This window comes from Oncorhynchus masou, chromosome 2 (assembly GCF_036934945.1).
Source record: "Oncorhynchus masou masou isolate Uvic2021 chromosome 2, UVic_Omas_1.1, whole genome shotgun sequence".
NCBI lineage: Eukaryota > Metazoa > Chordata > Actinopteri > Salmoniformes > Salmonidae > Oncorhynchus > Oncorhynchus masou.
Window position 1 is genome coordinate 18,996,649 of NC_088213.1, and position 26,525 is coordinate 19,023,173.

Consider the following 26,525-nt stretch of genomic DNA (forward strand, 5'->3'; position numbering starts at 1 on the left):
AGAGAGTGAAAGAACGAGTCCAGGACCAACAGATGGTGTTAACAAGGCTGTAAATTCAACCTCAAGTTCAGTTTTGCTGCCACATTTTAAACCGGTCTGTCTGTGCGTCAATGTCAGGAGGAGGTGTGTGTGGGGGAGTGTGAGGGGTGTGTGTACGTGTGTCAGGAAAGCCTCCTTACCCTCAGGCTCTCCCTGACAACCAGACAAACAGTGATGAAAGATGGCCGCTCCGCTTGAAGGAGAAGCAAGGGGCAACGCAGCAATTAGAGAGTGCCCAGACGGGAGAGTGATGGAGAGCAACTACCAGCCCTATAGGAACATGCCGCCATCCCCGCTTCCATTAGCAGGCTAAACGCTACACAAACATTCCAATCAGCTCCTTACTTCCAGAACCTCAATCGCCGTGCCAGCTGGACCCCTCATCACATCTGATACTAGTTGGAGCACTTTGATTTCTATATTATCTAAATGACCTGGATTTTCCTCAGGGAAACACTGGAGAACAGGGATTTGTGTCCCAAATGGCACTCTATTCCTTATATAGGCCACTACTTTTGACCAGGGCCCATAGGGTTAGGGTTAATAGTGCACTATATAGGGAATAGGGTGCCATTTGGTACACAAACTTTCTTTGCACAGATTAGAGCATCAGACTAATCAGGCCCTGTTCTCAGACCTGTTTCTGCTGTCTTGCCAAATCCTATGGTCATTGTCAAGCCAATAGGAGTCGGCAAGAATGCACAAACAGATCTGGGAGCAGGCTACTGAATGAGGTCTGTGAGTTTATAAAGCATCCAGCCAGGATGGGTTCAATTCCGTTTCACGTCAGCCATTTCAGGGGGATGATTGGAAATGTCCCATTAATGTAGCATTGTTTCATGAGTTGACTCAAAACCGTGGGCATCCAGTCAGTAGGTGAATCCAAACATTCTTGTCTGAGGTTTCCAAAAGCTTTCCTAGCGAAAGTGTTAATTTTCATTATTTAGTAGTGTTATCTTGACAACATGAAATCACATGCTCGCAGAACAGTTAACCTCTTGAAACTCTAGGGGCGCTATATCATTTTTGGATAAAAAGACGTGCCCGTTTTAAGCGCAATATTTTGTCACAAAAAGATGCTCGACTATGCATATAATTGGTAGCTTTGGAAAGAAAACACTCTGATGTTTCCAGAACTGCAAAGATATTTTCTGTGCGTGCCCTAGAACGTGAGCTACAGGCAAAACCAAGATGAGACGGCATCCAGGAAATGAGCAGGATTTTTGAGGCTCTGTTTTCCATTGTCTCCTTATATGGCTGTGAATGCGAGAGGAGTAAGTCTGCCCTTTCTGTCGTTTCCCCAAGGTGTCTGCAGCATTGTGACGTATTTGTAGGCATATCATTGGAAGATTGACCATAAGAGACCACATTTACCAGGTGTCCGCCCGGTGTCCTGCGCCGAAATTGGTGCGCAAAAGTCAGCTGCAAGTATTTTTCCACAGAATTCAGAGAAGAATGCAGGCTTCCACGAACGATATATCAATGAAGAGATATGTGAAAAAACACCTTGAGGATTGATTCCAAACAACGTTTGCCATGTTTCGGTCGATATTATGGAGTTAATTCGGAAAAAGTTTGACGTTGTAGGTGACTGAATTTTCGGTTCGTTTCGGTAGCCAAATGTGATGTACAAAACGGAGCGATTTCTCCTACACACAGACGCTTTCAGGAAAAACTGCGCATTTGCTATGTAACTGAGAGTCTCCTCATTGAAAACATCCGAAGCTCTTCAAAGGTAAATGATTTTATTTATTTGGTTATCTGGTTTTTGTGAAAATGTTGCGTGCTAAATGCTACTCAAAATGCTAAGCTAGCTTAGCATACTCTTACACAAATTAGTCAATTGCTATGGTTCAAAAGCATATTTTGAAAATCTGAGATGACAGTGTTGTTAAGAAAAGGCTAAGCTTGAGAGTAGGCGCATTATTTTCATTTTATTTGCGATTTTCAGAAATCGTTAACGTTGCGTTATGCTAATGAGCCTGAGGCTTTAGTCACGATCCCGGATCCGGGATGGGGAGTTTCAAGAGGTGCTTAATTTGACAAATTCTGTTCGTTCACCCATATACTGTATAATTGTTACTCTCTCGCGGCTGTGCAGCAGGGCTGTGGAGAGAAATAAGAAACTTCTTTAGCAACGTGAAACCCAGCCCTCAGCAGGCGCTGTGGACATGTCTATCAGTGTTAATAATTATCCTCTTACAGCTCCCCCTCTACTTTGTGCAATTTCCACCTGAAGACATACCCAAATCTAACAGCCTGTAGCTCAGGCACAGAACCAAGGATATGCATATTCTTGGTACCATTTGAAAGAAAACACTCTGAAGTTTTGTGTACATGTGAATTGAATGTAGGAGAATATAACACAATAGATCTGGTTTAGATAAAATAATGAAGAAAACCATACGTTTTATATTTTTGTATCATCATTAAAAGGAACAAGATATAACAAACATTCAGATAGGAAGATGGGGACAATTTCAGTGACAAATATGAGGGCAACAGTACTTGTTCAAAGTTTCAGAATGATAACTTCCAAAATGAGTGTGCTTCATGACATTTATCATGAAGTCCCCCAGGTGTCCCACACAAGTAGCCCAAATGTACCCAAGTGGCCAAATTGGTGAAGGTATACATTTTGAAACAAATAACTATATACAAAATGGTATTCTAACACCCCCCCCCCAAAGAATTGAGGGGAAAAAATATGTATTTTTATTTATATTGATTAATGAGGTGTGCTGGAGAAGGGAGTGAAGAACTAACTTACGCTGGGCTGGGAGGACAGGTAGACGGCAGAGACCAGCAGGCAGATGAAGGTCAGAGCCTGGCAGAGAGACAACCTCCTGGAGACAGAGACAATAAACAACTTCAGTCAGTTACACACCCAGCTTTTCTCCATACCAATCACACCCTCACATCGATAAACAACCTCGATTAAATCAGAGAGAGAGAGAGAGAGAAATGAGAGGGGACAGCGAGAGAGAGGGAGGTGAGAGAGAGAGGGAGGTGAGAGAGCGAGAAATGAGAGGGGACAGAGAGAGAGAGAGAGAGAAATGAGAGGGGACCTCGAGAGAGAGAGGGAGGTGAGAGAGAGGAAAAGTGAAAGACAAAGAGAGAGAGTGGGGAGGAGGGCGAGAGAGAAGAGAGACTTGGTCTTTATTGACAAATCCTCACTTATAGAAGTTTTAAAAAACAGAGACATCCTCACAGTAGTTAAACACACAGAGACAGAGAGACAGAGACAAAGACAGACACAGAAAGAGACATCCTCACTGAGTTCAAGACAGAGACACAGAGAGAAAGGCAGAGATACAGAGACAGAAGGACAAAGAAATCAGATAAATTATTAAATTCAAGCTATATGTTGTAATATCTAAGCAAGATTTCTGATGTTGTGCATATGTGAATGGCACTAGCCCAAGTGCACCCTTGGAGATGTAGAGTGGTATATTTGTAGTGGAGATATCCATCTTGTGGGCAGAAATTACAGGCCAGATGGAAATAGCAAGCAAAAGAGAGAGAGAGAGAGAAAGCAGACACAAACAGATAGAAAGTGGGACAGAGAGAGAGCCCAATCGGGAGACAATGAGAGAGAGAGACCATTGAGAGACAATGAGAGAGACAATGAGAGAGAGAGAGAGAGAGAGAGAGAGAGAAAACCCATCGGGAGACAATGAGAGACCCATCGAGAGAGAGAGAGAGAGAAACCCATCGGGAGACAATGAGAGACCCATCGAGAGAGAGAGAGAGAGAGAGAGAGAGAGAGATCGAGAGAGAGAGAGAGAGAGAGAGAGAGAGAGAGAGAGAGAGAGAGAGAGAGACTGTCAGACGGCTGAGACCAGCAGGCAGATGAAGGTTAGAGTCTGTGGCGACCTAAATGCCCGAACCGAACAAGGACCTGGCACCCTCAGCACACAGCGGAACAAACACCTGCCTAGAAGTGACAGCATTCCCTCCCCCATATGCCCCTATGACAACATAACCAACAAAAACTGGTCACAACTCCTGCAGATCTGTCACACGCTGGGACTCCTATGGTTGTTATACCTACAGCTCATCTCTTGGCAGTAGTACTGTAGACTACTTTATCACTGACCTCAACCCAGAGTCTCTCAGAGCGTTCATCCCATTGACACCCCTATCAGATCATAGCAAATGAACAGAGCAATACTCAATCATGAGGCATCAAAGCCAAAGGAACTCAGTAATATTAAGAAATGCTATAGATGGAAGGAATGTAGTGTGGACACCTCCCAAAAAACAATTAGGCAACAACAAATTCAATACCTTCTAGGCAACTTCCTGGACAAAACATTCCACTGTTATAGTGAAGGTGTAAATTTGTCAGTAGAAAATGTTAACAGTATATTTGACCTCTCAGCTTCCCTATCTAATAAAAAAAACAACAACAGAAAACTGAAGAAAATGAACAATAATGACAAATGGTTTGATGAAGAATGTAAAAACCTAAGAAAGAAATTGAGAAATCTGTCCAACCAAAGACATAGAGACCCAGAAAACCTGAGTCTACGCCTTCAGTATGGTGAATCACTAAAACAATACAGAATTACACTATGGAAAAGGAGCAGCAGGTCAGAAATCAGCTCAATGTAATTGAAGAATCCATAGACTAACCACTTCTGGGAAAATGAGAAAACACTAAACAACATGAATAATTATCTATCCAAATGGAGATGTATGGGTAAACCACTTCTCCATTCTTTTTGGCTCTATAACAAAGAGCAAAAACATATACATGATCAAATAGAAATCTTAGAATTAACTATTAAAGACTAACCCACTGGATTCTCCAATTACCTTGAATGACCTACAGGACAAAATAAAAACCCTCCAACCCAAAAAGGCATGTGGTGTTGATGGTATCCTAGATCAAATGATCAAATATACAGACAACACATTTCAATTGGTTATACTTAAATTGTTAACATCAACCTTAGCTCTGGAATCTTCCCTAATATTCCGTACCAAGGACTGATAACCCCAATCCACAAAAGTGGAGACAAATTTGACCCCAATAACTACCGTGGGACTTGCGTCAACAGCAACCTTGGGAAAATCCTCTGCATTATCATTAACAGCAGACTCATACATTTCCTCAGTGAAAACAATGTACTGAGCAAATGTCAAATTCGCTTTTTACCAAATTAACAAACGACAGACCACGTATTCACGCTGCACATCCTAATTGACAAACAAACAAACCAAAACAAAGGCAAAGTCTCATGCTTTGTTGATTTCAAAAAAGACTTCGACTCATTTTGGCATGAAGGTCTGCTATACAAATTGATGGAGGCACGTGGTGATTGGGAAGAAAACATACAACATTATAAAATCCATGTACACAAACAACAAGTATGCGGTTAAAATAGGCAAAAAACACACATAGCTTCCCACAGGGCCGTGGGGTGAGACAGGGATGCAGCTCAAGCCCCACCCTCTTCAACATTTTTATCAACGAATTGGTGAGTGCACTAGAATAAAAGTCTGCAGTACCCTGCCTCATCCTACTAGTCAAATGTCTGTTTGCTGATGATCTGGTGCTTCTGTCACCAGCCAAGAAGGGCCTGCAGCAGCACCTAGATCTTCTGCACAGATTCTGACAGACCAGGGCCCTGACAGTAAATCTCTAAGACCAAAATAATGGTGTTCCAAAAAAGGTCCAGTCGCAAGGACCACAAATACAAATTCCATCTAGACACCGTTGCCCTAGAGCACACAAACTATACATACCTTGGCCTAAACATCAGCACCACAGGTCACTTTCACAAAGCTCTGAACGATCTGAGAGACATGGCAAGAGGGGCATTCTATTTCATCAAAAGGAACATAAAATTTGACATACCAATTAGGATCTGGCTGAAAATATTTAAAATATCAGTTATAGAACCCATTGCCCTTTATAGTTGTGAGGTCTGGGGTCCGCTCACCAACCAATAATTCACAAAATGGGACACACACCAAATTGAGACAACGTAAAACTTAAAACATCAAATAATTCATGCAGAGCAGAATTAGGCCGATACCCGCTAATTATAAAAATCCAGAAAAGAGCCAATAAATTCTACAACCACCTAAAAGGAAGCGATTCCCAAACCTTCCATAACAAAGCCATCACCTACAGAGAGATGACCAATTCAGGCCTGGCTTAACACAGGAGCCCCGGCTATAGGGGTCACTGATAACAACAAACAAGCTTCCATGCCACTGGGGCCCCTGGGGGCAGGGCAGGAGCCAGTCAAGAACGCACCCACACAACCACCCTCCATCATCATTAACTCTCTCTCCCACAGCACCACCAGGGTCCAGCCACCTCCCACCACCATCATCATCATAAACTCTCTCTCCCACAGCAGCACCAGGGTTCAGCCACTTCTCACCATCATCATCATTAACTATCTCTCCCACAGCACCACCAGGGTCCAGCCACCTCCCACCACCATCATCATCATAAACTCTCTCTCCCACAGCAGCACCAGGGTTCAGCCACTTCTCACCATCATCATCATTAACTCTCTCTCCCACAGCACCACCAGGGTCCAGCCACCTCTCACCTCTCTCTCCCACAGCAGCACCAGGGTTCAGCCACCTTCATCATCACCATCATTAACTCTCTCTCCCACAGCACCACCAGGGTCCAGCCACCTCCCACCATCATCATTAACTCTCTCTCCCACAGCACCACCAGGGTCCAGCCACCTCTCACCATCATTAACTCTCTCTCCCACAGCACCACCAGGGTCCAGCCACCTCTCACCATCATCATTAACTCTCTCTCCCACAGCACCACTAGGGTCCAGCCACCTCCCACCATCATCATTAACTCTCTCTCCCACAGCACCACCAGGGTTCAGCCACCTCTCACCATCATCATTAACTCTCTCTCCCACAGCACCACTAGGGTCCAGCCACCTCCCACCATCATCATCATTAACTCTCTCTCCCACAGCACCACCAGGGTCCAGCCACCTCCCACCATCATCATTAACTCTCTCTCCCACAGCACCACTAGGGTCCAGCCACCTCCCACCATCATTAACTCTCCCACAGCACCACTAGGGTGCCACCTCCCATCATCATTAACTGTACAGCACCACTGTGTCCAGCCACCCATGCGGATGTGCACCACTAGGGTCCAGCCACCTCCCACCATCATCATTAACTCTCTCTCCCACAAAACCACCAGGGTCCAGCCACCTCCCACCACCCATGACTGTAACACACAACTATTCTAATGTAAGAACTGAGTGTATTTGTACGTGTGTGCACCCATGCGGATGTGTAGTGGATATGTTTTCCCAATACCATGAAACGCTAATTCAGTCAAAATAAATAACGTGTGTGTGTGTGCCAGCTACCTACCTTATTTAACCTTAGAATTATACATGTAGGTCAATTAAGAACAAATTCGTATTTACAATGAAGACGTGTCTGCAGTGGCAGAGATGGAAGCAGTACAGGGCAAGACATTGCCTTAGGTTCCAGAGCCTTTTTATATACTATTCAGCCTATGACAGCTTATTAAACACATGATACTGCTGATAAAGGACCTTGTCCGTCAAAACGTTCCTCCTATAATCAATAGAATGGAGCCAAACATATTGTAAACATGTGTTTGGTACCCCTCTATTCCTGCCATTACAATGAGCCCGTCCTCCTAAAGCTCCCCCCACCAGCCTCCTCTGCTGTACAGTTCCCTTCGTTCTTTAGTCCTGTTTATTTATTTGAATGACTGCCGTGCTCCATCTGGATATGTGTGGAGATACTCTCTTTTCACTGTGTATGACTGTTAGCACAACTGTATGTCTTGGGCAGCCACTGCCAGCCAGTCTACTCCCTGTCTGTCCTTATTAACCCGTCTGCATTCACCTCAAGGATGCTCCGACGATAACCCGAGACCACACACACACACTTAATTTGACTCGTTACACCCACATGCACACTGGTCATGCGCACACAAACAAGCACATACACAGGATATCTGTACTTCATCCTCTCCCTGGCTGACACACACAGTCACTGTGACTCATCAAAGGCTTTAGTGTGTTTTCTCAGAAATGCCTCCTCAGAAATGGTTGGAAACCCCCCCTCTATAAAGGCTTCCTGGTACTGATTTGTTTAGTGCTAACTAACTACTGTTAGTCCATCTGTAAGGAGAGTTGCACAAGTCAAGTGGGTCTGATTTGTCATTTGAGAAACAGCACATGAGTACGTCCCTAATGGTACTTTATTTCCTACATATGGCTCTGGTAAGAAATGGTGCACTATGGGCCCAATAAATGGAATAGGGTTCCATTTGAGGCGACACTCATACCATTTGTCCAAGTCTCAGTATTAGAGACCACTAGGGTACGTTAATGTTAGATCTCGAGCACCAAAACAAGCTCATCCAGGCCCACCCACTCAGATTGAGCAAAAAATGAATATTTGTATTTATTAATTTAAAAAACAAAATTATGCCCTTTAATTTCCAGTGTTCCAAACAGGACATTATTTGTCTTTTTATCTAAACATGCAAACACCATCAGATAGAATTGACAGCAAGCAGTGCACTGGGTTAGTCAGATTTGATGAAATATAACAGAACTCATGACCTGGGGTGACATTCATTCTCACAAGACGGGTTGCCAAAAATAACTAACTGAAAGCCACACCCCCAATAAACCACAAATATGACTGCATTGAGGCATACAGTGCATTTGGAAAGTATTCAGACCCTTGAACTTTTTCCACATTTCCCAGACTCTTGAACTTTTTCCACATTCCACAGCCTTATTCAAAAGTTTATTGAAAGGTTTTTTTCCCCCTCAATCTACACACAATAGCCCATAATGATGAAGCAAAAACTGTTTAAAAAAAGTTTTGCTAATAATAAAAAAATCTATTTAAACTGAAATGTATATTTACATAAATATTCAGACCCTTTACTTAGTACTTTCTTGAAGCACCTTTGGCAGTTATTACAGACTCGAGTCTTCTTGGATATGACATTCCCATTCTTCTCTGCAGATCCTCTCAAGCTCTGTCAGGTTGGATGGGGAGCGTCGTTGTAGAGCAATTTTCAGGTCTCTCCAGAGATGTTCAAATCGGGTTCAAGTCCGGGCACTGGCTGGACCACTCAAGAGCATTCAGAGACTTGTCCTGAAGTCATTCCTGCATTGTCTTGGCTGTGTGCTTAGGGTCAATGTCCTGTTGGAAGCTGAACCTTTGCCCCAGTCTGAGGTCCTGAGCATTCTGGAGAAGGTTTTCATCAAGGAGCTCTCTGTTCTCTGATGCTGCCACCACCATGTTTCACCGTAGGGATGGTGCCAGGTTTCCGCCAGACGTGACGCTTGGCATTCAGGCCAAGGAGTTAAATTTGGTTTCATCAGACTGGATAATTTTGTTTCTCATGGTCTGAGAGAGTCTTTAGGTGCCTTTTGCCAAACTCCAAGCAGACTGTCATGTGCCTTTTACTGAGGAGTGGCTTCCATCTGGCCACTCTACCATAAAGGCCTGATTTGGTGGAGTGCTGCAGAGATGGGAGAACTTTCCAGAAGAACAACCATGTCCACAGAGGAACTCTGGAGCTCTGTCAGAGTGACCATCGGGTTCTAAGTCACCTCCCTGACCAAGGCCCTTCTTCCACGATTGCTCAGTTTAGCCAGCTCTAGGAAGAGTCTTGGTGGTTCCAAACTTCTTCAATTTAAGAATGATGGAGGCTACTGTGTTCTTGGGGACCTTCGATGCAGCTGACATTTTTTGGTACCCTTCCCCAGATCTGTGCCTCAACACAATCCTGTCTAAGAGCTCTAGGGACAATTCCTTCGACCTTATGACTTGGTTTTTGCTCTGACATGCACTGTCAAATGTGAGATCTTATATTGACTGGTGTGTATCTTTCCAAATCATGTCCAATTTACCACAGGTGGACTCCAATCAAGTTGAAGAAACAACTCAAAGATGATCAATGGAAACAGGATGCACCTGAGCTCAATTTCGAGTCTCATAGCAAAGGGTCTGAATACTTATGTAAATAAGAAGTTTTTAATATACATTTGAGAACATTTCTAAAACCCTGTTTATGGGGTGTTGTGTGTAGATTGATGAGGACAAATAATAATTTCCTCCATTTTAGAACAAGGCTGTAAGGTAACAAAATGTGGAAAAAGTCAAGGAGTCTGAATACCTTCCGAATGCACTGTATGTCACTATGCTTTTATGGCTACAGTATATGCATCATACCAGTACCTAATTTGTTTATTTGGCAAACAAGACAGCTCATAATCCGCATACATTTCTGCAAGCCCACTCACCAATGAATTTCTGGCTATGCCAATGCACCGGACGAGGAACCATGTTTTTTCCTGGGTCTCCCTTCAGTGTATTTGGTTCTTCCCATGTAATGATATGTCATTTAGCAGACACTTTTATCAAAAACAACTAAAAGTAGTGCATTGATACATTTTGTATGGGTAGAAAGAACACAGCGGGAATCACACCCACAATCCTGGCATTGCAAGTGCCATGCTCTACCAACTGAGCCACACACACATCCCTTTCCCTTTACGCGTTCTGTTTCTTCTCCCGCTCCCTCTTTCTTATCTGTGACAAGTTTGTAAACACACATCTAGGCCAAAAGCTCTGTTTGGCAGAGTTCCAGGTCAGTAGTCGCCCTGTCCAATTAAACGATACACATCTCCCTCACATTCCACTGAGCAGCCCTTCTACGAGGGAAGTCTGGGGGAATCTGGCACTGGGCTGGAGCTAAGGAAGCCTGGGAAATCTGGCACTGGGCTAGAGCTAGGGAAGTCTGGGGAAAGCTGGCGCTGGGTTGGAGCTAGGGTAGTCTGGGGAATCTGGGAAAGCTGGCACTGGGCTGGAGCTAGGGTAGTCTGGGGGAAGCTGGCACTTGGCTGGAACTAGAGAAGTCTGGGGGAATCTGTCGCTGGGCTGGAGCTAGGAAAGTCTGGGGGAATCTGGCACTGGGCTGGAGCTAGGGAAGCCTGGGTTTGCTGGTGCTGGCCTGGAGCTAGTGCAGCCTGGGGAAGCTGGTGCTGGCCTGGAGCTAAGGACGGCTGAGGAAACATGGGATGGAGTTGGGGGAATCTGGGCTTGGGGACACTGAGTTGGTACAATGCTGGGAAAGGCTGGGGAAGGCTGGGAAATGTGGGGGAATCTGGGTTGAGACTTAGGGAGGTTGCAGGATGCTGGGCTGGGGATAGGATAGACCGGGGGAAGACTTGGGGAGTTAGGGCTGCTGAAGGTTGGGGGAAAACTAGACTAGGGCTAGGCAAGACTGGGGATAGCTGGGCTGGGACTAGGGGAAGGAGAGACTGGGGTTAGCTGGGCTGGCGCTAGGAGAGACTGGGGGTAACTGGGCTGGAGCTAGGAGAGACTGGGTCTAGGAGAGACTGGGGTTAGCTGGGCTGGGGATAGAGGAAAAAGAAGCAAAAACCAAACTTATGGAGGGGAAGTGTAGCAGTAGGCCGGATACAAGATCGAATGTACCGCAAATAATTCAGAATATATTGAGCCGTCCCCAAAACTACATGCTGGACCTTTTATGCCTCCATTTTCCCCAGGTCGCAGGGAGCCTGTCTGGCCACTGTTTGCCCCCTAATCACAGTGGCCCTACTGGAGGTCAACAACAGCTCCTCCTGCGTCTCGTTAAGCCAATGGTAGCACATTAGAGCAGGGCTCAGGGAAGGCAGGGGGAAATGGCTTTAATCATTACGAGACAAGTTGTTTATTTTGACTGAATTAGCCTTTCTATGGCATTGGGAAAACATACCCATTACCCATCCACATGGGTGTACACACACACACACACACACACACACACACACACACACACACACACACACACACACACACACACACACACACACACACACACAGTGCCAAAGACAGTGTGAGAAAGCAGTTGGTGCTGCCTTCATGGTGATGGGTATTCCACACAATCTCCATTAAATGTGACAAATATGAAACCATAGCCAAGAATCCAACTATTCAGGCTGCATCTTCTATGTGTCTCTTTTCATGAAATAGATATTGCATTATTCAGTTTAATACACTAAATGGCCTATAAATGTTGTTTTTAACCAAGGTTATTTATTTGCTATAGGACAGTAGTACTTTATGATGTTAGCGACCCATGAATACTGGAGGTGATGCGGAAGCAGTGGATCACTGCGTCTGTAGTGTTAGTTAGCAGGCATTTGGGTTTATTTAAGCAGACCTTTTCACCAAGTATCGACATATAATGGATGTAACCCGTCACAACATTACCATTCTTTCTTATATATGTATATATTTTTAAAGGTATTTTTTAGATTTTACTGAAGAGAGAGAGGGAGGATGACAGTAGGTTGTATGAAAGGGCAGTAGGCCGGATTCCAACCCATCCTGACACCGTAGATCTGTGAGGCTGTGACATTGCCACTAGTCCAGCCAGACCACCATTGCCATTATTTAAATACATTTGCTAATATCACACACAGGCTGAAACTGTTCCACCCACCTGTCTGGCACAAGTACAAAAGAGAGAAGAGAGTTCAGAACCCTCATTAAAAAAGGACAAAAAAAACGTCATCCCCACCCACCACCCTACATTTCTCCCCATATTTTGGTTCAGCTGTAATATGGTTGACCTCACACACCCTTGTTTTAATTCACTCCAGAAAACACAGCTCTCGCTCTCTCGTCATTTTTATGCTGTTATCTCGGAGATTACTGCCATAACTGTGCACTGATTACTAGAGTGTATTGCAGGTTAGAATGTGCCCTTTGGCCCTCTAACGCAGTGGGCACCATGTCACAGGGACAAAGATGGCATGGTTGCTAGGGGGGCCACCTCACTCTGGCTCCCAGTGGTACTAATTTGTGTAAGATGGATTCCCACTAATGATATTTTTTTTATTTACATATACATGAAATAGTGAGAGACTCCAGACACCAAAATCATAGACTGTTTTTTCTGCTACCACACGGCATGTGGTACCAGAGCGGCAAGTCGCGGGGCGGCAGGGTAGCCTAGTGGTTAGAGCGTTGGACTAGTAACCGGAAGGTTGCAAGTTCAAATCCCCGAGCTGACAAGGTACAAATCTGTCGTTCTGCCCTTGAACAGGCAGTTAACCCACTGTTCATAGGCCGTCATTGAAAATAAGAATTTGTTCTTAACTGACCTGCCTAGTTAAATAAAGGTAAAAAATAAAATAAAATTTTTAAAAAAGTCTAGGAGCAAAAGGCTCCTTAACAGCTTCTACCCCCAAGCCATAAGATTTCTGAACAATTCATCAAATGGCCACAGGACTATTTACATTGACCCCCCTATTCATTTTTACACTGCTGCTACTCTGTTTATTATCCATGCATAGTCACTTTACCCCTACCTACATGTACAAATGACCTCAACTAACCTGTACCCCTGCACACTGACTTGGTACCGGTACCCCTGTATATAGCCTCGTTATTGTGTTACTTTGTATTATTTTTTACTTTAGTTTATTTGGTAAATATTTTCTTAACTCTTCTTGAACTGCACTGTTGGTTAAGGGCTTGTAAGTAACCGTTTCACAGTAATGTCCAGTAAATACCTGTTGTATTTGGCGCATGTGACAAATAAAGTTTGATTTGAAAGACTAAAAACACCAGGAAATCAACTCCAAGTGAATTTAATTTAGAAAGTACTCCCATGCATAATATAAAGACGCGTGATCGTATACAAATGTAAGCAAGGTTTGAAATTATTATGTTTTAGTCAAATATTATATCTGTTTGGGAAAATTATTTGCAATTCCTGTATGTTCCGACCCTCGGCTGAAGAAGAAACAATAGTCAGGCAGCGGAATCTATACTTAACAAAAACAGCAAACATAACATGCAACAATTTCAAAGATTTTACTGACTTACAGTTCATATGAGGAAATCAGTCAATTTAAATAAATTCATTCGGCCCTAATCTATGGATTTCACACAATTTGGCAGGGGATAGGGCCACCCAATGGGGAGCCAGACACAGCCAATCAAAATGAGTTTTTCCCCCACAAAAGATAATTATGACAGTCAGAAATACTCCTCAGCACCGTGGTTACACGTATTCTGCAGTTGTGAAGCCGGTTGGAGGTATTGCCAAATTATCTAAAAATATGTTGGAGACAGTTTATGGTAAAGAAATTAACATTCAATTCTCTGGCAACAGCTCTGGTGGACATTCCTGCAGTCAACATGCCAATTGCACACTCCCTCAAAACTTGAGACATCTGTGGCATTGTGTTGTGAGACAAAACATTTTAAAGTGGCCCCCCCAGCACACCGTACAATGTGTAATGATCATTCTGTTCAATCAGCTAACATTTTTAGGGAAATAAGCATTTTGTGCGTATGGAACATTTCTGGGATTTTTTATTTATTTTAATGCATGAAACATGGGACCAACACTTATACATGTTGCGTTTATAGTTCTGTTCAGTGTAGTTGATGATCCCTGGTGTAAGCCATCGTTTCCCAACACATCTTCAGGGACCCCAGGACTGGTCATTTTTATTCCAGCCCAGAACGAACAGACCTGATTCAACTAATCAAGGCAAGGGCTTGGTGATTAGATTCAGTAGTTGAATCAGATGTGTTTTTGCTGGTCTAGAACTAAAATGCGCAGGGCATGGGTTCCTAAACCAACGGATTTCTGTAAAACACTGGTCAGGCCTGGTGGTTCCTAAACCAACGGATTTCTGTAAAACACTGGTCAGGCCTGTCAAACCAACGGCCACTGGTCAGGTTTCCTAAACCAACGGATTTCTGTAAAACACTGGTCAGGGCATGGGTTCCTAAACCAACGGATTTCTGTAAAACACTGGTCAGGGCATGGGTTCCTAAACCAACGGATTTCTGTAAAACACTGGTCAGGGCATGGGTTCCTAAACCAACGGATTTCTGTAAAACACTGGTCAGGCCTGGTGGTTCCTAAACCAACGGATTTCTGTGAAACACTGGTCAGGCCTGGTGGTTCCTAAACCAACGGGTCGGGCCTTTTCTGTTTCTGTAAAACACTGGTCGGGCCTGGTGGTTCCTAAACCAACGGATTTCTGTAAAACACTGGTCAGGCCTGGTGGTTCCTAAACCAACGGATTTCTGTAAAACACTGGTCAGGCCTGGTGGTTCCTAAACCAACGGATTTCTGTAAAACACTGGTCAGGGCATGGGTTCCTAAACCAACGGATTTCTGTAAAACACTGGTCAGGCCTGGTGGTTCCTAAACCAACGGATTTCTGTAAAACACTGGTTCCTAAACCAACGGATTTCTGTAAAACACTGGTCGGGCCTGGTGGTTCCTAAACCAACGGATTTCTGTAAAACACTGGTCAGGCACTGGTGGTTCCTAAACCAACGGATTTCTGTAAAACACTGGTCAGGCATGGTTGGTGGTTCCTAAACCAACACTGGACGGATTTCTGTTTCTGTAAAACACTGGTCGGGCCTGGTGGTTCCTAAACCAACGGATTTCTGTAAAACACTGGTCGGGCCTGGTGGTTCCTAAACCAACGGATTTCTGTAAAACACTGGTCGGGCCTGGTGGTTCCTAAACCAACGGATTTCTGTAAAACACTGGTCAGGCCTGGTGGTTCCTAAACCAACGGATTTCTGTAAAACACTGGTCAGGCCTGGTGGTTCCTAAACCAACGGATTTCTGTAAAACACTGGTCAGGCCTGGTGGTTCCTAAACCAACGGATTTCTGTAAAACACTGGTCAGGCCTGGTGGTTCCTAAACCAACGGATTTCTGTAAAACACTGGTTCCTGGATTTCTGTAAAACACTGGTCAAAACACTGGTCAGGCCTGGTGGTTCCTAAACCAACGGATTTCTGTAAAACACTGGTCAGGCCTGGTGGTTCCTAAACCAACGGATTTCTGTAAAACACTGGTCAGGCCCTAAACCAACGGATTTCTGTAAAACACTGGTCAGGCCTGGTGGTTCCTAAACCAACGGATTTCTGTAAAACACTGGTCAGGCCTGGTGGTTCCTAAACCAACGGTAAAACACTGGTCAGGCGATTTCTGTAAAACACTGGTCAGGCCTGGTGGTTCCTAAACCAACGGATTTCTGGTCAAAACCACTTTCTGGGTCAGGCCTGGTGGTTCCTAAACCAACGGATTTCTGTAAAACACTGGTCAGGCCTGGTGGTTCCTAAACCAACGGATTTCTGTAAAACACTGGTCAGGCCTGGTGGTTCCTAAACCAACGGATTTCTGTAAAACACTGGTCAGGCCTGGTGGTTCCTAAACCAACGGATTTCTGTAAAACACTGGTCAGGCCTGGTGGTTCCTAAACCAACGGATTTCTGTAAAACACTGGTCAGGCCTGGTGGTTCCTAAGGCCGGGATTAAATCTGAAACCTCCCTATGACACTTGACATTTAAAGGGAATTTCCAATTGAGCTGACATCTGCTGTGTTTACCTTGATTTTAATCTTTGCCAACACGTTAACATTGTGCTTGTAGGCAACGTGGCAATCAGATTGAATCCTGGCCTAAACTGTTTTGTGCTATGACCCAACTATACTATTGAATGTATGCAGCTGTGCCAGAGCTACCAAAAGGTTTCTATGGGAACGGGGTGCTTTTCTGGGTAAACATAACAATAAAACTGGGTAAAGAAAACAATAAAAATGACAGCTACACCCTCTGACTGCAACAATGATATATTCAGTTAATTTTGCGTTAGCTTTTACATTTTTATTTATTTCTTTTTACAAAAGAGCACCATGGAATGAACTGACTACGGCGGCATCATCTGCAGCTTTTGAATGATCCACCAAGTGAACAAAAGACCCACAGGGACTTAGCAGTGACCCACTATTTGGTGAACACTGGTTTAAAAAGAGATTCTCTGGTACTTTTTGCATAGTTTTCAGCTAGTAGTTCTGAAAGTAGCACTCACGAGCCAAAAGTGGTCCCTGTCGCTCAAATGGCAATGGGCTAAAGCTCATTGGCTGGAACTTGAATTGCTAGGAGGCTGGCCCACGTAGGGGAAAATGTAGGGTAAATAGTGCCACATCTTTTAGTAAAGAGTCATTTTCAAACTAGGGGGTTCACAGCTAATTGAGTTAAGACAATTCTGCATGTATGAACACATCGACACATCCAGCGCAGACCGGGAGGTTTAAAAAAAGACTTACTAGTGGCCAGTGTTCCAGAGCTTGCCTTTAAGGCCTGGTGGACGCATATAGACTAGGTACTTCAGTAGAGAGAGTTGAATAGATTCAAAAACATGACTTTTGAACCCTAAATCTGAACAGACTATTAATGGGCGGGAACAATGAGACACTCACTGTCAGGCAATGATCCTGGTCAGGGATTAGCCCAATCAATGAGGCAACAATTCATCATTGCACGAGTCATGAAGCACGGAAAGGGTCGATCCATGGGTATACCTTCATCCAAAATGAATGACAAAAATCAGCACCATATAATGAATTTGTTTCAGTTGAGGCAGGAAACTGGATCAACACAACTGATGGTGTGGGACAAGGCTTTTGACTAACCTTGACTTTGTGTAATGCCCCTTTAAGCAACATAAGGAGTTTAAGACATTAACTTTGAAAAGCAGTGCTGAGTAATGACCAAATGCATTATGTTTAATGTGATGCTATTCTAAAGACAGAGGTTGCTGTTTAAACACACACCTTAGTCATGTCTTGGGGTCTCTGACCATTGCTCCTAGAACTCAAAGATACTCCTCTGTTCCTCTACTGCCTGACTGGCTGCACCATCGTTCTCCTTCTCAGGACAAACAGACGAAATCTCTTGACATTGTCATACCTCTTGGATTATGAGCTTATCTTTTCACATTATACTGAGACAGACCGTCCGTCTGATCCAGTCTGGCTGGCCATCTACGGTCATGCTCTTCCTCAGCCAGCTCCAACATTTGGATCTACTGACATGGTGAATAACACCAGGGTCGTGTTCAGTAGGGAAAGCAACTGAACATTTTCTAAAATGTTTTGCAATGCCAAACGAAAATGTGCGTTTCTTTGTCAAGTTCAGGTAGCCCCTGCCTGTTTCGGTCTGTTTTCTTCCATTTGGTGCCTAATGAACATGACCTGGTCTCCTTTTAGGTCACTGCCAAACACATTAGAACACCATTTTTCCACCAACACTTCCTCCATTGAGAATTGAAAATACACCCATTTTTATACACTTGGTTTTCACTGTGGAATTAGTCTGGTCAAATCAAATCCAATTTTATTGGTCACATGCACATGGTTAGCAGATGTTAATGCGAGTGTAGGGAAATGCTTGTGCTTCTAGTTCCAACCGTTCAGTAATATCTAACAAGTAATCTAACAATTTCACAACAACTACCTTATACACACACAAGTGTAAAGGAATGAATAAGAATATGTATATATAAATATATGGATGAGTGATGGCCGTGCGGCATAAGCAAGATGGAGTAGATAGTAGAGTACAGTATATACATATGAGATGAGTAATGTAGGGTATGTAAACATGATATAATGTTGCATTGTTTAAAGTGACTAGTGATACAATTATTACATACATTTTTTTATTATTAAAGTGGCTAGAGATTTTGGAGTGTCCCAGGTCTGTTTGTGCTGTGTACAGTGGGGAGAACAAGTATTTGATACACTGCCGATGTCACGCCCTGGTCTATATTTATTATGTTATCTTCAATTATTGAGTCAGGCCAGGGTGTGACATGGGTTTATTTGTAGTGTGTTTCGTCTTGGGGTTGTGTGGGGTGTATAGATTAGTCTATGGCTGCCTGAGGCGGTTCTCAATCAGAGTCAGGTGATTATCGTTGTCTCTGATTGGGAACCATATTTAGGTAGCCTGGGTTTCACTGTGTGTTTGTGGGTGATTGTTCCTGTCTCTGTGTTAGTGTTCACCAGACAGGCTGTATAGGTTTGTCACGTTCCGTTTGTTGTTTTTGTATTTATAAGTTATTTCATGTATCGTCATTTGTTTCATTAAAGACATGAGTAACCACCACGCTGCATTTCGGTCCGACTCTCTTTCGACAAACGAAGAACGCCGTTACAGCCGATATTGCAGGTTTTCCTACTTACAAAGCATGTAGAGGTCTGTAATGTTTATCATAGGTACACTTCAACTGTGAGAGACGGAATCTAAAACAAACATCCAGAAAATCACATGGTATGATTTATAAGTAATTCATTTGCATTTTATTGCATGACATAAGTATTTGATCACCTACCAACCAGTAAGAATTCCAGCTCTCACAGACCTGTTAGTTTTTCTTTAAGACGCCCTCCTGTTCTCCACTCATTACCTGTATTAACTGCACCTGTTTGAACTCGTTACCTGTATAAAAGACACTTGTCCACACACTCAATCAAACAGACTCCAACCTCTCCACAATGGCCAAGACCAGAGAGCTGTGTAAGGACATCAGGGATAAAATTGTAGACATGCACAAGGCTGGGATGGGCTACAGGACAACAGGCAAGCGGCTTGGTGAGAAGGCAACAACTGTTGGCGCAATTATTAGAAAATGGAAGAAGTTCAAGATGACGGTCAATCACCCTCGGTCTGGGGCTCCATGCAAGATCTCACCTCGTGGGGCATCAATGATCATGAGGAAGGTGAGGGATCAGCCCAGAACTACACGGCAGGACCTGACCTGAAGAGAGCTGGGACCACAGTCTCAAAGAAAACCATTAGTAACACACTACGCCGTCATGGATTAAAATCCTGCAGCGCACGCAAGGTCCCCCTGCTCAAGCCGGCGCATGTCCAGGCCCATCTGAAGTTTGCCAATGACCATCTGGATGATCCAGAGGAGGAATGGGAGAAGGTCATGTGGTCTGATGAGACAAAAATAGAGCTTTTTGGTCTAAACTCCACTCGCCGTGTTTGGAGGAAGAAGAAGGATGAGTACAACCCCAAGAACACCATCCCAACCGTGAAGCATGGAGGTGGAAACATCATTCTTTGGGGATGCTTTTCTGCAAAGGGGACAGGACGACTGCACCGTATTGAGGGGAGGATTGATGGGGCAATGTATCGCGAGATCTTGGCCAACAACCTCCTTATCTCAGTAAGAGCTGGGTCTTCCAGCAAGACAACGACCCGAAACACACAGCCAGGGCAACTAAGGAGTGGCTCCGTAAGAAGCATCTCAAGGTCCTGGAGTGGCCTAGCCAGTCTCCAGACCTGAACTCAATAGAAAATCTTTGGAGGGAGCTGAAAGTCTGTATTGCCCAGCGACAGCCCTGAAACCTGAAGGATCTGGAGAAGGTCTGTATGGAGGAGTGGGCCAAAATCCCTGCTGCAGTAGGTGCAAACCTGGTCAAGAACTACAGAAAACGTATGATCTCTGTAATTGTAAACAATGGTTTATGTACCAAATATTAAGTTCTGCTTTTCTGATGTATCATATACTTATGTCATGCAATAAAATGCAAATTAATTACTTAAAAATCATACAATGTGATTTTCTGGATTTTTGTTTTAGATTCCGTCTCTCACAGTTGAAGTGTACCTATGATAAAAATTACAGACCTCTACATGCTTTGTAAGTAGGGAAAACCTGCAAAATCGGCAGTGTATCAAATACTTGTTCTCCCCACTGTAGCTAACTCCTAATGTTGTAGGATCTTAATTTTAACCAGTCTCCTACAGCAGGAAAATAATCCTGTAGCAACAGGAAATGTGAATGATAATTCATGGCCATTTTTGTAGGGGCTGATACATTTTTCGTAATGAAAAATCAAGTCTGACATTTCATAGAGGGAATTAGAAACATCTGTTGTCTATTAAGCCTCAAATTCACAACAAGTTCTACATTTCCTGCATTGCAGGAAAGTTCTCCTGCGACAGATTGGTCAAATTAAGATCCTACATCTGTGTGGTCATCATTCATGCCAAATCATATGATAATAGAAGTTGAGAGACAGCACAAACAGATCTGGGACCAGAGTACAATGGAATACCAGCAAACACATAAACATGTGATTGGGGGAGAACGTGCAAGGTGACATTAATATAGACAAACAACTGAACTATCATAGTCATAGCATTCCTGACGAGACTATTGACCTGTAAAGTCTTATCTGACAGTGTACTCTGGGACACTCCACTGTCACTCAATGAGGATCCATCCACATTATTTGAATCATTAGTATATCCCAACCGCACACAAATACAAGGTATAGTTGTGCTTACCCAAACCGACAGTCCACTGTGCCGGCTTAGATACTGTATGTTCTTTTCACATTGTTGTTATTTCCAGCGAGGTTTCACTTCCAGCAACTATGGTGGGTAAATAACCAGGCCTACACAGTACAGCTCGGCAAGGCTCTGCTTATTAGTGTCAAAAGTTTAAAATAGAAGAGGCTATATCACAGTGTGACCGACCAGAGTACTAAGGCTACTGCCACACAGACTCATGAACAACTATGAAACTGTCAAAAGTACAACACAAATCAAGAGTTTAATCAGTCAAAAGACAAAGTTTGTGCGTTTTTTTGTCAGACAATCATCCATTTTCATTTATCCGGCAACTGATGACTCCCATTGAAAGAACATTTGATTCATCTGAAATTCTGACACAATCCCAGTATGCCAATGGCCTTACATGCAAAATACATTTAGAAATACATGTTATTCAATCATTGCACCCACACTGCTCGCGCGCGCCAACAATTGTCTGCGATGCCAAGGGATAAAATAGAACTTCTTTCTATTTCTGACGCAGATCGCGCTGCAAGTCCTGCCTCTCCCATCTCCTCATTGGTTTATAGAAGCAGGTACCCACGTGCCATCTCCTCATTGGTTATACCCACGTGGGTGATTGAAAGACAAACTGTTTTGCTGGTTGTCGTGGTAATACTATGAAAGTATAGATGCCATCACCATATAAGTTCAAAGATGAAAAAGCCTGGAAGGAGGAGAGATGACTAGAAACTATTCGGTTGGCCGTTCTGTGTGGATTAATTGTCGGAGTATAGGACCTTGTGCATTTCAGGTAAAATAACAACTCAATGTTTATATCCTAGGACAAATTAGCTAGCAACAGCATGTTAGCTAAATAGGACAAATTACCATACATTTTTAATGCTTTTCAAACTGTCCCCAAATTAATGTCATCGGTTCAGAGTTTGTTTTGATATTTTAACCTGCGTGTGGTGATCGCGTTTGGTGTGGGGGGACAAAATAAATGTATGCACGATCGCGCAGCCGGTTTGGGATCCGTGTATCCGTGTCTCCTGCGCACGGAGCCCCTGAGCTTGGAGAGTAGTCGCACGTCTTCAGGTTTCAAACATGCAAACGTTGATCCGAACCTCCTTTACACCATCAAGGATGAGACCTGCTTATCCATGACCTTCATTAAAGTATCAATTACACACTGCTTCATGCATAAACATACATGCCCATTGCCAAGTGATCGAAATTCCACCCCCTGGGGGAAGAGATCTTGAGTGACGACATCGACATTCTGAAGCTGTCACTTTAATTAGGGAACTCATTCCGGAGGGATTTGAGCAGCGTGCCATAGTACACTGAGCTGTCTCGCTCCCAAACAAACATTCCTTAAGAGACGGATCTGGGAGAAAGACTTATCCCTCTCATGTCCCGGGCATTCAACCTGATCTCACATTAGCCAATTTGACAGACTACAGACCAGTAAAGGAAACATCATAGGTTGATCCTGAGGAAGCTCATGTAGTCCATTAAGTCGAGAAGAGTCACTATTTTATGTGTGCTTTTAATAGAAAAACGGCATTTGTTTAGTCAAAAAGTGCTTCATTAGGTCTAACATCCCAAAGCACAACCAGATGTTCTGATTCTCATTTCCCCCCAGGAATATCTTCTTCAGTGAATAACATACAATATCTAGGAACAGTAGATTATACTTCAACGCTTCAGGAAAATAAAACACCTCAACTCCTATTAGGGATTGAGTATTGAGGCACAATCAAGTCCCCTCATTCCAACAGCCATGAGCCTCCCCTTATTCTAGTGGGGAGCTTCTGTAGAACAGCCATGATAAGACTACCCTTATTCTAGTGGGGCGGTTCTGTAGAACAGCCATGATAAGACTCCCCCTATTCTAGTGGGGCGGTTCTGTAGAACAGCCATGATAAGACTCCCCTTATTCTAGTGGGGCGGTTCTGTAGAACAGCCATGATAAGACATTTACATCATTTACATTTAAGTCATTTAGCAGACGCTCTTATCCAGAGCGACTTACAAATTGGTGAATTCACCTTCTGACATCCAGTGGAACAGCCACTTTACAATAGTGCATCTAAATCATTAAGGGGGGGGGGTGAGAAGGATTACTTATCCTATCCTAGGTATTCCTTGAAGAGGTGGGGTTTCAGGTGTCTCCGGAAGGTGGTGATTGACTCCGCTGTCCTGGCGTCGTGAGGGAGTTTGTTCCACCATTGGGGGGCCAGAGCAGCGAACAGTTTTGACTGGGCTGAGCGGGAACTGTACTTCCTCAAAGACTACCCTTATTCTAATGGGGCGGTTCTGTAGAACAGCCATGATAAGACTCCCCTTATTCTAGTGGGGCGGTTCTGTAGAACAGCCATGAGACTCCCCTTATTCTAGTGGGGGGGTTCTGTAGAACAGCCATGATAAGACTCCCCTTATTCTAGTGGGGCGGTTCTGTAGAACAGCCATGAGACTCCCCTTATTCTAGTGGGGCGGTTCTGTAGAACAGCCATGATGGGATACGTATGAAGCTGGATATTTATAGCCTCTGACATTTGGAGATAAAGGTAATGGAGCCGGATGAGAGGAATGCACAGCCAGGGGCTTCTATAAAAGCCACGCTGCTGCAGTCTCTCAGTATATGAATGGGGGTTACCCCTGACTAGTAAGGCTACTTCACTCCACTCTTGATGAGTATGCCTGACTGTATCTGCATCATACTCTGATAGGGACTGTTACACACACACAGCAAACAAAAGCACGTACACACACACGCTGTATGTTTGTCAGGGCGTTCAAGACCAAACTTTCACTTATCATAATGTGTAGTCACTAGACCTAATAATAGCATTTTTTAAGTGTTAGCCAACCTCCATTCAAGGACATACCATGTACATTGGGCTATACATCACAGGTAATCTTACAGTTGTTTATTGTTGAAAAGATCATGTGTTCTATAAATAATCTTAATATACTCATATACAAATCACACAGCACCTTCATAGTTAAATTGGATAAATCAGACATGGATGCTTTAATACACTAACGCCATTATATATATATAGTAGGCTACACAGTCACACAGGAGACAAACTGCCACTGGAATTTATCACCGACCATCCCTTGGTGTAGACCAGGTATTCCCAAACTGTGGTACGCCAATGCCTTCAGGGGTACGCCAAATAAAAATGTTATTCACATTTTCCAACAGTCCATTTATATTTTCCAATGGGTCTATACATTTGGGTGAGGTTTTTTTCTTACCTGAGTAGCCTCATTTCACTGCCAAAAATAAATGTCAAATACAGGTAGCCTAGTCAAATAATTAACATCCAATCACATGAACCGTTACTCTCTCGTGGGAATTCCACTAACGGTCCATATGTAGCCAAATGCAGCTGCTGCTTATGTTGGTGTCTGTACTGGTGGTGCAAAATCCATGACAGGGAGACATAGTGGAGTGGTAATGCCCGTGCAAGCAGTTACTCCCGATGCCACTTGGGTACACTGCAGAATCCACCGGGAGGCTCTTGCTGCCAAGGGAATGCCTGACAGCTTGAAAGACATTTTGGACACTACAGTGAAAATGGTGAACTTTGTTAAAGCAAGGCCCCTGCACTATTGTGTATTTTCTGCACTATGCAATGATATTGGCAGCGACCATGTAAAGCTTTTACAACATACAGAAGTGCGCTGGTTATCAAGGGGCAAAGTATTGACACGTTTTTTTTTTTAAATTGAGAAACAAGCTTAAAGTTTTTACTGACCATAATTCTCACTTGTCTGACTGGTTGCATGATGACGAGTTTCTCACACGACTGGCCTGTCTGGGTGATGTTTTTTCTCACCTGAATGATCTGAATCTAGGATTACAGGGACTCTCCGCAACTATATTAAATGTGCGGGATGAAATTGAGGCTGATTAAGAAGTTGGATCTCTTCTCTGTCTGCATTAACAAGGACAACACACAGGTCTTTCCATCATTGTATATTTTTTTGTGTGCAAATTAACTCAAGCTTACGGACAATGTCAAATGTGATATAGCGAAGCAGCTGAGTGAGTTGGGTGTGCAATTACGCAGGTACTTTCCCGACACGAATGACACAAAAATCAGGATTCGTTACCCCTTTCCTGCCCTGCCTCCAGTCCATTTACCGATATCTGAACAAGAGAGCGTCATCAAAACTGCAACTAGCGGTTCTGTGAAAATTGTATTTAAATCAGAACCACCGTCAAATTTCTGGATTGGGCTGCACTCAGAGTATCCTGCCTTGGTAAATCGAGCTGTTAAGACACTGATGCCCTTTGCAACCACGTATCTATGTGAGAGTGGATTCTCGGGCCTAGACTAGCATGAAAGCTAAATACAGACACAGATTGTGTGGGAAATTATTTAAGACTGAGACTCTCTCCAATACAACCCAACATTGCAGAGTTATGTGCATCCTTTCAAGCACACCCTTCTCATTAACCTGTGGTGAGATATTCACAGATGAACAAATAAGGTTTTATATGTAAGATGGTTAAATAAAGAGCAAAATTATTGATTATTTGTGCCCTGATCCTATAAGAGCTCTTTGTCACTTCCCACAAGCCGGGTTGTGACAAACTCACACTCATTCTTATATTTAAAACTTCTTAGGGCTGCAATCCCGCTAACGGGATCGATATGACAACAGCCAGTGAAAGTGCAGGGCGCCAAATTCAAAACAGAAATTAAAATTCCTAATAATAATTAAAATTACAATTCCTCAAACATACATGTATTTTATACCATTTTAAAGGTAATCTTGTTGTTAATCCCACCACAGTGTCCGATTTCAAATAGGCTTTACAGCGAAAGCACCACAAATGATTATGTGAGGTCACCACCAACTCACCGAAAAATTCAGCCATTTTCCAGCCAAAGAGAGGAGTCACAAAAAGCACAAATAGAGATCAAATGAATTACTAACCTTTGATGATCTTCATCAGATGACACTCATAGGACTTCATGTAACACAATACATGTATGTTTTGTTTGATAAAGTTCATATTTATATAAAAACAATCTCAGTGTACATTGGCGCGTTACGTTCACTAGTTCCAAAAACATCCGGTGATATTGCATGTCTAACAAATACAATTGTTAGACATGGAAATATAGATATACCTCTCCTTAACTTGTTGATTGTAGGGTGCAGTATTTTGATGTTTGGATGAAAAAACGTACCCAAATGAAACTGCCTATTACTCAGGCCCATAATATGCATGTAATTGTCAGATTAGGATAGAA

General features: G+C 43.4%; 1 protein-coding gene across 1 annotated transcript in view; it reads right to left on the reverse strand.

Moving 5' to 3' along the window:
- The window catches only part of adamtsl5 (ADAMTS like 5), a 70,701-nt gene that overhangs the window by 40,572 nt on the left and 3,604 nt on the right, over positions 1–26,525 (reverse strand). Inside the window, exon 2 of the mRNA XM_064989610.1 lies at positions 2,810–2,885. Coding sequence (XP_064845682.1) covers positions 2,810–2,885 — 76 coding nt within the window. The remainder of the gene's footprint in view (positions 1–2,809; positions 2,886–26,525) is intronic.